This window comes from Ambystoma mexicanum, chromosome 6p, assembly GCF_040938575.1.
Source record: "Ambystoma mexicanum isolate Mex_15411 chromosome 6p, UKY_AmexF1_1, whole genome shotgun sequence".
NCBI classification, from domain to species: domain Eukaryota; kingdom Metazoa; phylum Chordata; class Amphibia; order Caudata; family Ambystomatidae; genus Ambystoma; species Ambystoma mexicanum.
Window position 1 is genome coordinate 584,837,211 of NC_090935.1, and position 17,089 is coordinate 584,854,299.

The 17,089-nt window shown below is 47.7% G+C and overlaps 1 protein-coding gene across 1 annotated transcript in view; it reads left to right on the top strand.

Moving 5' to 3' along the window:
* The window catches only part of DMGDH (dimethylglycine dehydrogenase), an 834,031-nt gene that overhangs the window by 31,558 nt on the left and 785,384 nt on the right, over positions 1 to 17,089 (top strand). The window contains exon 2 of the mRNA XM_069627418.1: positions 15,174 to 15,348. Within this exon, the coding sequence (XP_069483519.1) occupies positions 15,174 to 15,348 (175 nt within the window). The remainder of the gene's footprint in view (positions 1 to 15,173; positions 15,349 to 17,089) is intronic.

The window sequence follows — 17,089 nt, forward strand, 5'->3', positions numbered from 1 at the left end:
TGAGTGTTTGGAGGGTCTACAACTCTGGCTTCTGTTCTTCTTTGGTTTGGCGCACTTCACTTCCCTGCCAAGTACTGCCAGGGTAAGATACATACCTAGTTGGGGAAGGATACATACCCGGGACTTCTTTGGAGGCTATTTAAGCCATGCCCAGACAGCAGCTCATGCTTCGCGTTGTTCTGCATTCCAGCAGCTGAACGCTCACCGTGTCTGCTCCTGCTCCTGGACTCCAGCCATGCCCGCCTCGAACCTGGAACTCCTGTTAGGAAAGAAGAGAAGAGAAAGGTGAAAACCACGAACTATTTCAAACTTCTTACCTGCATCCGGAATCTTCACTCCAGCATCCTTGAAGGAGGACTTCCATTTAAAAGCATCGCGTTGCTCGCTGCAGCGCGCTCTTCACTCACCTGTCCTCGATCTCCCGGCTCCATCGCGGCTGTCAGCACATGTCGCCACATCTCTGCGCCTAGGGGAGAGAAGAAGAGACAAAAGGTGAGCAAAGGGAACACCGGAGGAAAGCCTAATTTACAGCCATAATACTTACCAGCTTTTCTTGGTGTCATCCCATACTTCGGGTCGGCGCCGCTCCGTTGGCAGGTACCGCACCCCGGCCCCTATGGGGAAAGGACAAAAGACATTATTGGGAAATGATAAAGACATTTAGAGGAATCGCCCTCACTAACTCACCTGAGTTCACCATCGGCAATTAACCCCTTCAACGCATCGTCGTCATTCTGCATCTGAAATAAAGGACAGATCACAAGTTAGGAAGACAACCTAAAAGGGGGCTCACTCTTGAACTTTTGAATCTTCATACTTACGGCGTTTCGCTCAGAAAAGTCAAGAGGATTTTGCCAGCGCCATTCGGAAAACCAGTGAAGTAACTGGACTAACGTGCGCCCCTGCACCAGATGCAGGAGGGAGAGTTCATCCTTCCAAACCATAAGGTGAGCTTAAACCGGGGGTTTGGAGGAGGAAGTTAGAGGAGAACGAAGGGGAACAAGGGTGGGAATCAAGCACACTATTCTGCAGATGGTTAATTCCCTTTCTCATCTGCAGAAGGATATTCCTACGGGCCAGTCAAGCAAGATTTGGGGAACCAGTTCAATCGGTGTTCCGGGCTCTGCGCATCACACTTGAAGAGGCCACAGCAATCCAGACTAGACCTGCGCCTCTGTGGGAACCAGGTGAGCGTTACACCCGCAGTCTACCAAGGCCAAAACAGGATAGGTCTTATTCCCGGAGGTTGATCAGAAGGCCTGTAGTATCACTAGATTGTTTTGTCCAGGAGAGTTCAAGGATGGAATTGATGTGGAGCAAACGTCTCTCTCCCGAAGCCCTGCTCCATCTAGGATCGGGAGTTGGCGTTTCCCGAACGCCGAGGAGGGGCCAGAGGGCATTCTCTAACCAAGTGTTTGTCTGAGGCACAATATATGCACAACCCCGTATTAATCCTTCTCATCCTTTCTTGCGGGGATATGGGTCCACTGAAGATTCCTATCTGCATGGGTTCCGGTTCGGTGACTGATCCAGGGTTTGTGTCAGATTTGGAGGTACTCTCAAAGGACACCTTCGGAGGGTTTCCCCTAGATTTTTTCTTCTCTGCCTTTCTTTCCTGGATGCGAAAGTCTATTTGCATGGCAAGGTCCATAAGAGCCTGGAATGAGTTCGGTCGGGCCACTCTGGCTAACTCATCTTTAATCTCCTCATTTAGTCCCCTCCTGAAAAGGGTAAAACTTGCCTCCGGAGACCAATCAGCTTCCTTGACCAATTGCTTGAAGCGGGTTACATCCTGGGTTCCCCGCTGAAAGTCCAAGAGGCATTCCTGGGCACTAAAGACCTGCTCAGGGCGATCAAACATGGTCTTTAGGGCCCTTATGAAACCATCGTAGTCATCTAGGAGAGCGTCGATGGAGTTAAACTAGGGGTGTAGCCCAGGTTAAAGCATTTCCGGAAAAGTCAGAGATTTTGAACCCCACCTTAGCCCTGGGAGTGGAAAAGTAATAGGGCTTAAATGTAAAGTGAACCAAACATGAGTCCAGGTATCCACAAAGGGTTTTTGCCGACCCATCATATTTGTCAACAACGCCGCCCAGTAACACACTTTCTTTTGCGGCTGAATCACGGGATAGAACTAATTGCTTGAGAGCAGCGTTTCCGCCTTTAAATTCTGCACCTCGGTGGTTAATTCTTGCATACCTCGCATCAGGTCCTGGACGGCCGCTTCCATGTCGACTTCGAGTGAGGTCGGTAGGCGTCTCAAACTGTCACGGAGTTCCCCCCCCTTCTCACATGAGACTGATCCTTGCTGGACTCCGTGGGCGGTGTCTTCTTGCGGACAGACCTGGACTTGAATAAGGCTGAGAGAGTCTCTTCCGACTCCAGCGTGCGTTTAAGATTCTGGGATGCAGCAATCCGGGAAACGAAGAAGATGTGCTAATGGCGCACAAGTCCAGGAAGCAAGAGGAAAAGGGAAAGGGGCAAGGAATGGAAGTAAAAAAGCTAGGAACCAGGAAAGCAATACTGCGAACTACGGAGCACACGTCTGATCGCTACTTGGCAATAGCATTGAGACACGCAGAGCCGCGGGTGTGCGGTCTATTAGTAGAATACGTTACGTCCAACGTATAGACCGCGGAAGGCGTGTCACGCTGGACGGCCATGTTGGGAGTGTCGGGGAATGCAAGGCCCGTTGCGATAAGGACCAGGAAGACCAAAAGGGGCGCGTCCTGTGGGTCATGACACAAAGGGGTTACGAGAGGAAGAAGTTAGTGTGTGGTGGTGTGACGTTCTTGCAAGGACTGTACTCTAGATGGTCGTCCTCTGTAGGGGAGGGAGGTTCTGAGATCCTCCCCCATTATAACACCCCCAGAAGGACTATCGTGTAGCTGCCTGACCTCCCTGGCCTCATGGGGGAAAGGGCTCCCCCCTCGGTGAGAGGTGGTGACATCTAGTGATTCGTCACAATATTATAAATGTAGGACCACAGAAAGCACAAAAGCCAAGAGGATTCTTGATGAACTACAAGAGCTGATTACAGACATTAACCAAGAAGGTTACTTGAAGAAATATCTGTCCAAAGAGAAACATATAGTTGGAGACTATTCGAAGAGAAGAGACCAATGGAAGAAATGTATAAAGCGCACAGCAGTCCTGGGGCATCGTGGCACTGTTACAGTATACTCACTTTGATAACATGGCAGATTATTATGAAAAATATTGGGCAGTGTACATCATCAATATGGTCGGAGTGTTCCAAGGTTACAAGGGAACAAAACAGGTACAACAACATGCAGGTACTGTCTAGTTGACTAGATTGGTTTTTAGCGCCTTTCTGAACGCCATGAGAGAGTGCTCTTTTCTCAGTGTGAGTGGAAGGGTGTTCCATGCTTTTGGGGCTAACACTTCAAAACTGGTGCCTCCTGCTTTAGCCCTGTTCAACGCCGGGAGTGAGAGTAGGTGAGAGTATTGGTCTCGTCTTGGTCTGTGGGAGGGCAGTTGAAGTATTCTTTCCGCTAGGTAAGAGGGGGCTGACTGAGAGAGGCATCTGTGAGTGATGGTGAGGGCCTTGAAGAGTATGCGTTCTTTGATTGGGAGCCAGTGGGTATCTTTTCTAGTCTGGGAGATGTGCTCTCTCGTTGGGATACTTAGCGCCGCTCTAAGAGCGTTATTTGGAGTGATTTGCAGTTTATTGATGTTCTTGGTAGACGTGCCTAGGAGTAGGTCGTTGCAATAATCCAGCTTCACGCCAATGGTATCTCTCGCTATGTTGAGGCAGTTTTTTGGCGATGGATGGGGTTTCACTGCATTGATTATTTTAGTCGTGAGAGCAGCAGATGAGATGGCATTAACTTGTCTGTGCATTGATAAGGTTGAGTCCAGGTATACACCCAGAGTTGTTACTAAAGCAGAGACTGTGATTAGTGTTCTCAATGCTGAAGGAGCTGCATTTATTGTCTAGTTTGTTCAATGACTCTTTGCGGCCTTTAAGTAGAATTTCAGTTTTTTCCCTGTTGAGACATAGGCTGTTAGCTGCCATCCAAGCCTGGATGAGGGCGTATGTCTTCTCGAGGTTGTTGAGGTCTTGCTCGTAGTCGCCTGATAACGGGAGGGGAATTTGTGTGTCGTCGGCATAGTTAGTGAAAGCTATGCCAAACTCTTCTAGGTCGTTAAGCAGGGGTAGAGTGAAAAGATTATAGAGAGTAGGGGATGTGCAGGATCCCTGTGGGACTCCACACCCAATGGGGGATGGAGTAGCTGATGCTTGGTCAGAAAAGACCCTCATGGCGCGGCCCTCCAGGAAGGACGTAACCCATGTAGTGGCTTCTTGAGAGAAATGTGCATTGTCTGAAAGGTGTTTGCACAAGATCTTCAGGCCGACCAAGTTGAAGGCAGCCGAGAGGTCGAGGAGTAGGAGGAGTGAAGGCTTGACCTTGTCCATGGATTCAAGAATCTGATTTTTAAGATCAATTAGAGCTGCCTCTGTGCCATGACGTAGACGAAAGCCAGATTGTCGTTTGCTAAGGATATCGTGTGCTTCCGGGTAGAACTGAATTTACACATCTGCACATCTGCCCCCTTGTCCAGAATTTTCAACAAGAATGGAACAGTGGTGATTGGTCGGTAGTTGTTGGGGGGAGTCTGGGTCAAGGGTAGGTTTTTTTCAGCAGTAGTCGGACCCAAGCTTCCTTGAGTGAGGGTGGGACTATAAAAGAAGCAAAGGAGGCATTAATAATGGCGGTGATAAAAGGGGCCAGTGCAGCAGTGCAGTCTTGGACTAAGCTGGCTGGGCAGATGTCACCCTTGCAGACCGATGGTTTAATGTGTTCCATGATCAGTAGGACTTCAGGTATGGTTACTTCCCTAAAGGCAAATGGTTTTGGTTTGTCTATGCCATATGGGTAGACTGCAGGTGGCATGGTGGAAGAGGGCTCTGATTTAGGGAAGCCTCAATACATGTTTGCAGGTAAAAAATTGGAAATACTGGCATGCCGGTGCTACCATGTCTATGTAGCACTGCTGCTGGAATCAAAGGTTGATTCCGAGTCAGCGTGCGCACGCATCCCAGGATGCCGGAAGCGGTAGCACCGGCATGTCGGTAACACCATCAAATGGCCCCAACCCCCTCACCCCCGCCATACCGGCATCCTCGCTGACTCAGTTTCCGGCTCCGAGCACACTGCTGTTGCCGGCACTGGTATTACTGTTACTGGAAATAACGTCATCCCCGGAACAGGAAATGTACCGGCGGCCATTATAAAAACACAATCCATTGCAATCCTCAATGCACAGGAGTCTTTCGGCACAATCTGAGCACTGAAGAATATAGAGACATTCCTCAGGACAACCTGCCATACGGAGGCACAAGCCAAGGTTCAGTGAACCAGAAGTGAACATGTTGGCGGACACGTTGATCGAGCACTCTGCAGAAGTCTTCTGCAACGACCTACAGCGCCAAACACAAATCAGAAAGCAGGCCATCTGGGAGGAGGTTGCCCAGAAGGTGTCGGTGGTGGGGACACACACCCCCCTCCCCCAGGACAGTGAGGGATTGCAAAAAGAGGTGGGCCGATCTACGTCTCTGTGTGTAGAACCTCCTTGCCGCACAGCGTGCCCAGGGCACGGCCACAGGAGGGGGACCACCATCTCCAATAAAACTGCAGCCATGGGTGGAAATTTGCAGCAGTATTATGCCCATGGAGGCGACAGAGGGAATTTGAAATGCAGAGGCTGGAGATGTCTCATCCAATGATTCTGGTGAGTCCCCGTAAGCCCAATGTCACATCACACCTTGTAGCCCCAATGCCAATGGGGAGGCCAATATGTCAAGTATGTTGTACCCGAGAACAGTATAGCCCTGCTGGCATTCCACCCACCGTCAACCTCGTTGCACACATGAACTTCATACTTGCCTGCAACCCACACCGATACACCACTCGCACATCACACAGGTCCCCTGTATTGCCCCCACAAGTTGCATCTGCAGGCACTCAGACACACATCCCCCTGACCCTGCGCAACTGCTGTCGTCACTGCCATGCTACCACATGCCCAAAGTCACGTCAGTGTCACGTACCCCCACCACCAGCAGATGACGAGATGCACACATCAATGATACATGTGGCACACCTGTCCAGCCCACCATGTCCCATCCCGCTAAATCACCATCAACACAGCAACTGCCATAGGCAGCAATCGCATGTGAAACCCATCCGTTTCACAATCCGACACAACACCATGTCATACAGCTTGTGTGGCACACCCAAACTGGGAAACACCAGTACCCCAGGAAACGGACACTGCTCACATGTCCGCACCCACACAACATCCCTGAGACATGCATGTGTGCACCATGCCATGCACACCACCATGTCTGTGACAATGCACATACATTGGAAAGTACTAGCATTGTTGTCTGTGTGATGAATCCACACTTATCACTGATGCCCTGCCCTGCTGTCCCACACAAGCACATCATCTGGCAATGACGGCGAACAGCCAAACACATCCAGGGCCACCGCGGCCCGGCCCCGCCGCCAGACAACCACCACCTCCAGTCAGGATACCAACGCATCCACCAGGAGACCTGAGCGGGCAACTACACCTGCAGCCTAGCCACCCTGCCAGAAGCAGGAACCTGCCGTCTGCCCTACACAGCCTGCCAGCAGGAGGAACCTGCCGCTCCCCCTTCCCCCGCAGGATGAACCTGCACACCTTCCGCAAGGGGGTGGACCAGACAACATTGGGGACGATGGTGGAGTCGACAATATACTCGGCGACCAGAGCTATGTGGATGCTGCTGGATTGAGTCCCGTGGGACCCTTGGAGCCCCCAACGCAGACAACCACCACCCCCACGCAATGCACATGACATCGAGGGGCGCATCTCTAGGATGAAGCAACGCCAAGCACACAATGGTGCAACAATACCTTGCTCATGCCCAGCTCATGCGGCAGACACTGCAGGACACCTCCTGGAACACCGCACGGATGCTGGGCAGAGCCACAGAGGGAGTTTACCATCTGGCACGGCGTGTGAGGGAAGGTAATGGATCAATTTCAACCCTGGTGGAGTCGATTGCCATGTTATTGCAGGCAATTGGGGAACAACGGCACAGAACCACGCCACTGGCGCCATCCTCCAGTACCACACCCACAAGTTTCCCTGCAAAGCAGCCCTTTGCATAGATCGCAGCAGCTGACTCGCCCTGCAGAAGGGCATACCCCTCGGTCTAAAAGGGAGCTTAAATAGGACAAGGATTGGGTGTGTGTGGGGAGGGATAGTTGTGGAGGGGGTGTGGGGAAGGGATAATTGGGCGTGTGGGGATGGATTAGTTAGGAGGGAGGGGGTGTGTGGGGAGGGATAGTTGGATCGGATCGTAGAGGTAGTTAAGGCCAATCACATTTGTACATAGTTATTCTTGTCACAATATATCTGGTGCAAAAAGAAACATTACTGGACATTGATCTTTCAGTGTAAGTGCATTTATTCATGTACAGTGTCCAGTGCGATCCATGTCCAGTGCCCAATGTGCTTGATGTCAAGTGCCGTGTGTGTAATAGGTGCTCAAAAGTAGTGGTGTATCAGTTCCCGCCTTGTGACACGTCCATCATTGCCATTGTGGCGCAGTGCCTTATCCTCACCATCATTCTCATCCTCAGCATCTGGTGATAGCATTTCCATGTCGGGAGGCAGGGGGACGTTGCGCTGGATGCACATGTTGTGCAACATGGCACATGCCAGCACAATTTTGCCCACCTTTTCTGGGCTGTACATAAGGGCTCCCCCAGATCTGCTGAGGCAGTGGAACCTGGCCTTCAACTGGCCAAAAGTCTGCTCAATGGTGCAGTGAGTGTGTACATGGGCACAGTTGTTGGGGGGGCGGGAGGGGTATTAGCCATGGCATCAGGGGATACCCAGCATCACCTGCACAGGAGCAAGAGAAAGAGTACATGTCAATTTCCTGGCCATTTCATGTTGGCACAGGCTGTATAGTGTTCATTTGAGAAGACTGACATGCACAGGCAAAAATTAGTTTACATAGTATTTGTTCTTTTTCTTGTACCCCGAAGGGAAATTTGTCAAAATGCGTGTGGGGGGTGTGTTATGCAGTTGGTTTCACGTCAACGTCTTAGAATTTCCGTACAACTGACACGAATGGATGTAAATGTCATTAATGTGTGACCAATGAAAATGAACTGTCCCTGTACAACGTTACTTTTGGCATTTAAATGACTTTCATTTGTGATTTAGTGGTAGTAACGGTATGCAGTCTTTATTAGCAATCCTTCATCTAGACATCCTTATGTATTGTAACCGATATGACGAAAACACATACTGATGGAATAGGTGTGTGAGGGGTAAAGGGTTACATAATTGCAATAAGGGTGCGGGGAGTGTATTTAGGGATGGTAAAACTGAATTGGGTGAAGACGCCACCTTTGAATCAATTTGGAAGATTTGGTCTAAATGCATTCAATTTAAAGGTCTTCATTAAGGAAACCTGACACGTGTACCTGTGAAATGTGTGTGCAGTCACAAATTCTTTCTGTGCAGCAGCTTCTGGAATCTCTGGCTGAGCATCGTGACTTGTGTGTTTCCATTTCTGTGTTTTTGCTTGTCATTTGTCACTAAGGTGTGGTGCATTCTGGTACATGTGGTTTTGATTTATTGCTGGTCCAAATAGATGTAGTTATGTATGCACTCCATGTATTACATACATGAAGACACGGCTGTCAAGGCCTTGCGCTTTGGCATGCTACCACTGTGTTGCAACTTCACTTACACCTACACACTTGCACAGTTCATGCCTTCACAACGCTGAGTAGGGTCATGTCCCGTTCTATGTGTGAGGTTTGTTATTGTGCAGATTGTGGGTAATCGGGTTCCTTGCTCTTATTCCTCATTTACCTTTGCCTTTTAATGACCTATCCGGCCTCTGTGCACTTTCACAGAGGTTTGGTAAAGGTTACGGGAAATTGCAGTAGGAGTGATGATCGATTATTGCATGCAGTGGTTATGCATCTCATACTGGGCCATATTTCATCAGTCCACATGGCCTTGTAGTTGGACTCAGCCAGCAGCCAGGTTGGCAATGCTGATTACTGCCCCCCCAATTCAACAGTCCACATGGCCTTGTAGTTACTCACCCAACAGCCAAGTACGTTGTCCAGCGTGTTGTGCCTTGTAGTGGGGCAGCATGGAGTTCTGCAGCACCATGGAGTCATGTGTTGAGCCAGGGGAATCTTGCACAGCAATGTGTGACGATGAGTTGGCTGGCATCACACTCCATCTGTACGTTGAGGGAATGGTACAGCTTCCTGTTGCGGTACACTACCTCCACAGCATGCCTGATCACCAGCTCCACATGTGTGCATTCGACCGCACCAATTACATTAGGCAGGCCTGCAAGTGCATGGAATGTTATTTTTGTGGCATGCACCTCCTCCGCAGTCCGTAGTAAGCTGATGCATCTAGCACTTGAAAGAACACACAGAAGAAACTGGGTTGGGAGATACAATGCAGCTGCCCCACTGTGTGCTGATATGTGCCTGTGGCAAGGAAGTGTAGCACAGACACTACCTTCAGCAAGTGGGTGGGGGGGTGGCTGTCCGGATATTTGAGGCTCACCAGGTCAACATGTATCGGGTCCACTATAGTGGTGATGGTGTCCCTGTCTAGCTAGTACAGGGTGTGGATCTGAGCGGGGTTGAGATTGAATGGGGTGGCCCTTAGGCGAGGGATTGCTGGCTGCCTGCGGGGTACAATGTGCTGCACATTGGGGATTTGCTGGGCCATGATGGCCCTCCTTCTCCTCATGTGCCTCTGCTGCTTCCTACGCCTCGAGCTCGGCAGGCATGTCCTCCAGCTCCAGTACTGCTAGTGCTAATGGTAGCATTGTGGTTTTGGAAGGGGCGTGGGGTGTGCGAGTGGTCTTTTTGTACTGTGGCACAGCCCATTGGGCCCACCTGTGCTGATTTTGTGCACCTGCGCTGCATGTTTCTACACATCAGAATCCACTTAACGCCTGGTCCGTGATGCCAGTGATTCCGGCATCATTTTCACGTTGTTACCGGCATGTCCATTATGGTGGTTGCGTGTCCGTGCACCTCTGAATGTGAACTTACTTGCGCCATGCCGGTATCACTGACACGGCTGCTGCGTGTCTCAGCAGATACCAGCAACGGTGTTGCCGGGCGCGGCAGGCCCCTGGTGATGCCAGATTTACCGGCGTCGCTACTCTGACTACACCGGTCCGGGAAAAGGTGCTGGTACGGATATACCGGCAATGCTATTTCCGGACCAGAATACTTGTAATGAGGCCCATTGTCTTGGCATATTTAATTTAGTTATATATAGTGGTAGGGTCAGGTAGAGTTAGTTTGGATGGAGGACATTTTTACTTTGGACTTCCCGACACCTGACAAGCACCTTTTAGTTCCTTTAGATAGGTAGGGTATTCCCGCTAGCAATCGGGACAGTTGGGTCTTATTTTTATAACTTCAGTAAAAATAATATAGAATGTCCTCAGCATGTCCTAATCTTTCTTCCGACTCGCCACAGTTGCCAATCAAACTGTTTTATCTTGGCCTATTATCTTTAACATTTGCCTGTGAGTCTATTGTGCCATCTGCCGTCTACTTATTTTCCCATGACTAGATCTCCCTCTCTAATTCTAAAAGTCTGGCTATTCTCACTGTACTGTGATGCAAGATGGCTGTGACTGTCCTCCCTCGTTAACACTGATTTGTAAGCTTCCCATACTATGCAAAGGCCATTCACCAAACCCTACTAACTCACCCGAAATGTCTAGGTTTCTCAAATTATAAGAGTTTAAGCCTCCACATTCCCTCACCCTTTTCATACCTCCTGTTCATTTTTGTATATACAGGAACCCAGTCTAATATGCCTCTCTGCAAGTAGACTAAGACTCATACCCTCTGGGACACAGTGCATGGGATTTGTGAATAATCTAGCCTTGATAATAAGGCATGCGCTCTAGAATAATCGGAGACCCCCCTTCTCATCCGGGGGTGGGGAAGGTTCTCTCCAAATATCTCTCAATCTGTTTGCATAGGCAATGGTAGAGAGGTTTGTTTGATGGTTTACTGTGAAGCACAGTTGTGTGGATTGATCTATTCTAGAGCCCATGGCCTTGTTGAAATCCCTGCCTATCTGCAAAGGCCACCCCATTTTTTGATTTTTTGAAAATGTTTGTAGCTTCTGTAGTAAATCTTTGTGCAAGGGTGGAGTTGAATACACGTAATATAGTTATCTCTTCTGCCCATAAATAACCAGTAATCAGGATAGATTTCCATTTACAATGTCTAATCAATTGGAATACTTGTAGAGGTGGCGATCGTGGTATTAGAATAGCCAGTCTCTATGGAATCCAGTATATTCCACTACCTTTTATATTGTCCTCTACCGGGAAATGTACAAAAGGACCCTAACAGATGATTTCTTGGAGCAGGCATGTACCCAGTCCATGTCTGTACTGAAGTTCAGTCACAAGTTCTTGTTTAATTCTGTAATTCAATCTATTTACATTCCATGATATCCATTTAACTGAGGATCTCTCTTTATCCTCTTCCAATGTCATCTTTGTACATGCAGGCTGTTGCCTGGAAACACCTGTATATAGGCACCTTACAAATGTCCAATAAAATTAAAATAAATGTCTCCTAGTTGGTGATTCCATTATTAATAGTCTGTACAACAGCCTCTCGTAACACCTGAAAATCTCATCACCCCATGCGTTTCTCAGATTAGAAGCATCTGTCTAGTGGCTCGTTATTTGCTCGGATTTGAATGTTCATTCAACTTATCACTGATCCAGACATTTAATGCCTTCAGTCATTCCCAACCTTACTTCATGCGTCCAGATGTATTCTTCCGGTCATTGCAACGTCATTTTTTTTACTGATTTTCTTTTCTTTCTCTGCCATGTCTTCTGTATATTGTTCCATTCATCTTGCCACATTTCTTGTGACCACTTAACTGTCCATCCCCATACTTTCTTAGGGTTTGTGAAGAATCCTGTGCTGATATCTCCCATGAATTTAAGGGTAGCTGGGTACATCATTGCAGATTCTACTTGACCATCTCATGGGCCGTTGGGCTGCTCTCGTGAAGTCCTGGGAAAATGGTTACCTTCGAACCAGGCCGATTCCTTCTTGCGGCTTGGAATATTTTGTCTGGCCTTGGGGTGCTCCTGTGAAGGGGTTGTTCAGCTGACATTCTGTGGGCTCTCTCCTCCAAGAAGAAACTTGGTAGACTGACAGGGCTTACTATCGGTTTGAAGAGGTCCTCTAGGTAGAGTTCGACCGAAGCTCTTTTTCCGGGAGGCCCATGATGCAAAAAAATGATTGTGCCTGCCCTTTCTTCTACATCTTTCTTTCCTACAGGTATTGGGTTTTAGCTATTAATGTCCAGCTGTGTGCAAGGGATTAAACATATCCTCGACATTGGAGATCCAAGTTTCCTTCTCCCATCGCTCTAACCATAACTTATACAAGTCATGTTGCAATTGTCCCATATCTAGGGCCACAGTGTCACTCATTTGCTTTAAAGTGTTATTTGAATCCTGTATGGCTTGGGGGGGGGGTTGCCTGTATCAATTGCAAGGACATGCTACAATCTGTATAATATGTAACCATGCAAATGTGCATAAGCGAATGTATTTAAAATGACCTTTGGGGCCGCTTACTGTAACCCTCAAGCAAGCCTCCTTATAGCGCCTCGCTGCCTGTGGGCTGTAGTGCGCTCTACAAATGCTAAATTAAAATAAAAATATTTTTTTTTATCTTGTCCATTAGGCGTATTACCTATTTCTGGATTGTCCCAGGATGTATTGTATTTTGGTTGCATAGGAGTCACTTTTGGTCTACTGCCTGGATTTCTGATGGTTTTCTTCAGATATCTGCGACCTGTTCAAAGTGAGAGCCCCCGGAGACCTCGCTATCTGAATAAGATGTAATGGTAGAAGATCGTGCTGAATACACTAAGCGGACTGTTTCTTTTTTATAATGAGGCATTGCATCTCCACAGTCTATGGACTCGTGGAAAGTCAGTCTCCCCGCCAACAAAGGAGTGTTTAGTGGAGTTTTCCTGAGGGTCGCCTTCTGTGGATGTCGCAAGGTGCAGGAGAATTATCAGATGGGCCCTGAGGGCCGTGCTTCCTGTGACCTCTTATTCTCTGCTCAACACCCACAACTCATTGCCTACCTTTCTTTCTTTCTTTCTTTCTTTCTTTCTTTCTTTCTTTCTTTCTTTCTTTCTTTCTTTCTTTCTTTCTTTCTTTCTTTCTTTCTTTCTTTCTTTCTTTCTTTCTTTCTTTCTTTCTTTCTTTCTTTCTTTCTTTCTTTCTTTCTTTCTTTCTTTCTTTCTTTCTTTCTTTCTTTCTTTCTTTCTTTCTTTCTTTCTTTCTTTCTTTCTTTCTTTCTTTCTTTCTTTCTTTCTTTCTTTCTTTCTTTCTTTCTTTCTTTCTTTCTTTCTTTCTTTCTTTCTTTCTTTCTTTCTTTCTTTCTTTCTTCCTTCCTTCCTCTGGGGAGCTTCCCGTTCTGTTCCAGTGTCTCTGGAGGGTTGCGGTTTAGCTCCGGGTTGTAATCCACTGAATAGATGGGTACCATCCCTCCCTTCCCAGGCACTTTTTTGCCTCTGCAGGTCTTTTGCTGTTCTCCACTATCCATTCCTTCTGTACAATCACACACTTCGTGGCAGAGGTGCACTGACTTCCCTGAACAGCAACAACTAACCAGCCTTCTGCATTGCTCTTCCATGGTCTGGTTAAAGGATGGGTCTCTCAAATATCGAGTCTCGCCGGGTACCTTTTGCCCCACCCTGGCCTTGGCTTCTCTGACCGGGAGCACTCTGGCCGCCATCTTCTGTCACAGCACTTCTGTTGGGCTGCGTTTCCAAAGAAAATACTCTGGTTGCAGTGGCTGAATATTGATCTACTGGTGCTGACTGAGAGCTAGTGTAATCCTCCCAGTGTCTCCTGGTTGGCAGACCACCAGGTGAGCATTGAGCGGGCAAGCGTTTCTTTTCACCTGTCTGAGCAGAGTGGCTGAGCCATACATCTACGCATGTTGTTGCTTGCTAGCGCTTTCCCTTTTAGCCACACTTGAGCAAGAGTTCCCAAGTCCCTGTACACGTGCAATCCAAACCTCCAAACAAACACACCTGCTATTTAAGGGAATGCGCAGTGCACTAAAGTGCACGTTTCAACTTCTTCCTACACTTTCATTTGAATACTAAACCATTTTGGAATGGTTTATATATAAAATAAAATATTGGGAACAGTTTTTTTTTTTTTTAAAGTAGAGGAGCAACGCTCCAACTCCCTATGACAAAGTTCAATGGCTGCTGTATTTCCGCTCTTTTGGTCCATGTACCACATGCATTTTTATGCTCCACACCCCAATAAAGTTCTAATCCGTGTCCTGCATCCTTCATGGGGCATCTGACACACCAGGATGGGGAAGGGAGGAGGCTCTTGGTGATTTGTTTTTTTCACCTCCAAGGCTTGCACCGCAGAGCGGGCGACTTCTCCCAAGCCCCCAGAGCTTCATGGTCTTCTCTATAGGACTCTCAAAACTCAGTAGTTTGGATAATCGGAATACAGTCAGTCTAATAATCCAGGATTCAGGTTGTAAACTTCCAGTACGCTCTCAGTTGGAAGACTCCAGTACATTCCCATTTTGCACCATGCAATTATTTTCCAAAATGATCATTTCTGTATTTTAAAAAAAGACTTCTCTATCTCTATATTTCGTTCCAGCATTCCCAAAATGTAGAATTAGATTTCCAGTATACTCCATTTTTAAAACTCGTATATGTTCCCAGTTTAAAAAGAAATCCCATTACATTCCCCAATGTTGCACTATCTAGTATATGCCTATCTTGACAGTCCCCTTCTACTTGGTTTGAATACCTCAGTATACATTGTTTGACCACCTGTGTCTGCACAGAAAAGAATTGTCAAGCAGTTACAACTGTAAAGGAGACGAATCTGTCCTAGAGTTATGGGTAAATCGTGTCATTGCTGTTAAATTATATTTACAGTTGTCAGGAAGCATTAATCTTTGGTTCTCTATGGAACCAGCGCTGTTTTTAGAGCATGTGAAAATGTCAAGTCTAATTTCACCGAAAAACGATTTTTTGTTTTACAGAGAAGAAAATGCAAGCACCTCCTTGGGCAAGAGTTGGAAAGACACAGCCAACACTGTGATCATCGGAGGTGGCTGTGTTGGTGTGAGTCTAGCATACCATCTGGCGAAGGCTGGCATGAAGGATGTGGTCCTCCTAGAAAAATCTGAACTCACAGCTGGATCTACCTGGCATGCCGTAAGGAACGATTTGTTGTATATTTTATTGATATTAAGAATCACTATATATTAGAATTTTTGAGTGTTGCCATTACCACTCTTTGACATGGTTATGTCCTGTGACCGCTACTGACTCACATCCATTTCATGTTTGTGGGTCAGTAGAGTCGGATTTCCTCATCAATCATGATGCTATCCAAGAATACAATAATGGGATGGATGTTTGTTCAATACTCCATGATGACTCTGCTCCCTACTTACGCAAGCATGTTCTATAAATACATCCAAGAATCATGTTTTGTGCTTGCAAAATTTTGATCCTAAACCTTTCCACACTAAAGAGGGCTTCCTCCTCCTTAACAAATTAACTCCAATGAATTCACATTTTTTCTACTGAGCTCAAGAGATGATGGGCTAGACCTTTTGCAGGTTTGTCTTAATTTCCTTCTCTTGTACATGAAATCATTATCATCTGTTTTTTCAATATTTTTAGTGTACTGTGACGAATCACAGGTATTCATCCCTTCTCCCCAAGGGGGGAAACACTTCTTGTAAGGCTAGGGAGGTACGCCTGCTCCGCAAGACCCTCCCTAGAAGTTGAGGCAAGTGGGAACTCGCTGGGAGAGACTCCCCCTTTGGGGATAAGGACTCCTGTGAGGAACTCCCTCCGTCAATTACCGGGAAGCCTGAACAACCTTTGATCGCCAGCGTCTGAAGAAGGGTGGCACCCGGCGAGAAACTGAGAACAAAAATCCGAGAAGCAGCACCCAAGCGAGAGCCATGTCCTGCAACCTTTTCCCGCACAATGAGCGGTACCGGGGGACTCTGGACTAGCGGGAGAGTGCAGGAATTCACTATGTACGTAAAGAAACTAGTCCCAGTCCTAAGGACGAGAGCGGAAATATTAAATGTTTTCAATTGAACTGTAAAAAACAGATAAAGCACATAACAAATAACCCAGTAGGGAAATGATCAGTGTCACTTGAAGAGAGAAACTTATCCCAGTCCTGAGGATGAGATGGCATTGAAGAAGGGGGTTAACAAGGGACGTGAGCCCCTCTCTGGCCGCACTCCTTGTTGGCCCCCACCCCCTCACTCTTGTATGAGGCTAAAATCATCAGGGTGAACTTCGGCTCCTCGCTATCCTTCTCTCGTCACATCTCAGACCTTGCCAAGAAGGCCCACTATCCGCTTCACCTCCTCTGTGGCTTTCACCCTTTCCTCACCTTTCCCCAGAAACTCAATGTCTCTAGAGCCCTGGTTCTTTCTAGGCTTGATTACTGCAACATTCTCTTCCTCCATTTTCCTGCATCTTCTCTTCACCCTCTCCAACTAATCCAGAATAGGACTGCAAGACTAATCCATGGCTTCATGCCCAGCATCTCTTCTGCTCTAATCTCTCTTCACTGACTCCCTCTGGCTGCTAGGATTGCATTCAAGACCCTATGCATCATCCACAAGGCTTTCTGGGGCCTGAGACCTTGCTACATCCAACTCTCTCTCCCTAAATACCTCCCTTCTAGAGCCCTTGGATCTGCGACATCCAGCTCTCTGCAATGCAGAGAGAGTGGGTGGTAGATCCCTCTCCTCTGAAGGAGCCTCCCTCTGGAACAGTCTCCCTGCCCCTCTCAGGCTTGAGCCGCATCACTTTAAGTTCGGGAAGCTCCTCAAGACCATCCTTGCTCCTCCTCCTTCACTCTTCCCCCCCCTCCCCTGCTAATGCTCTCATCCTACCTCTGTTACTGGCTGCCTGGTTCCCT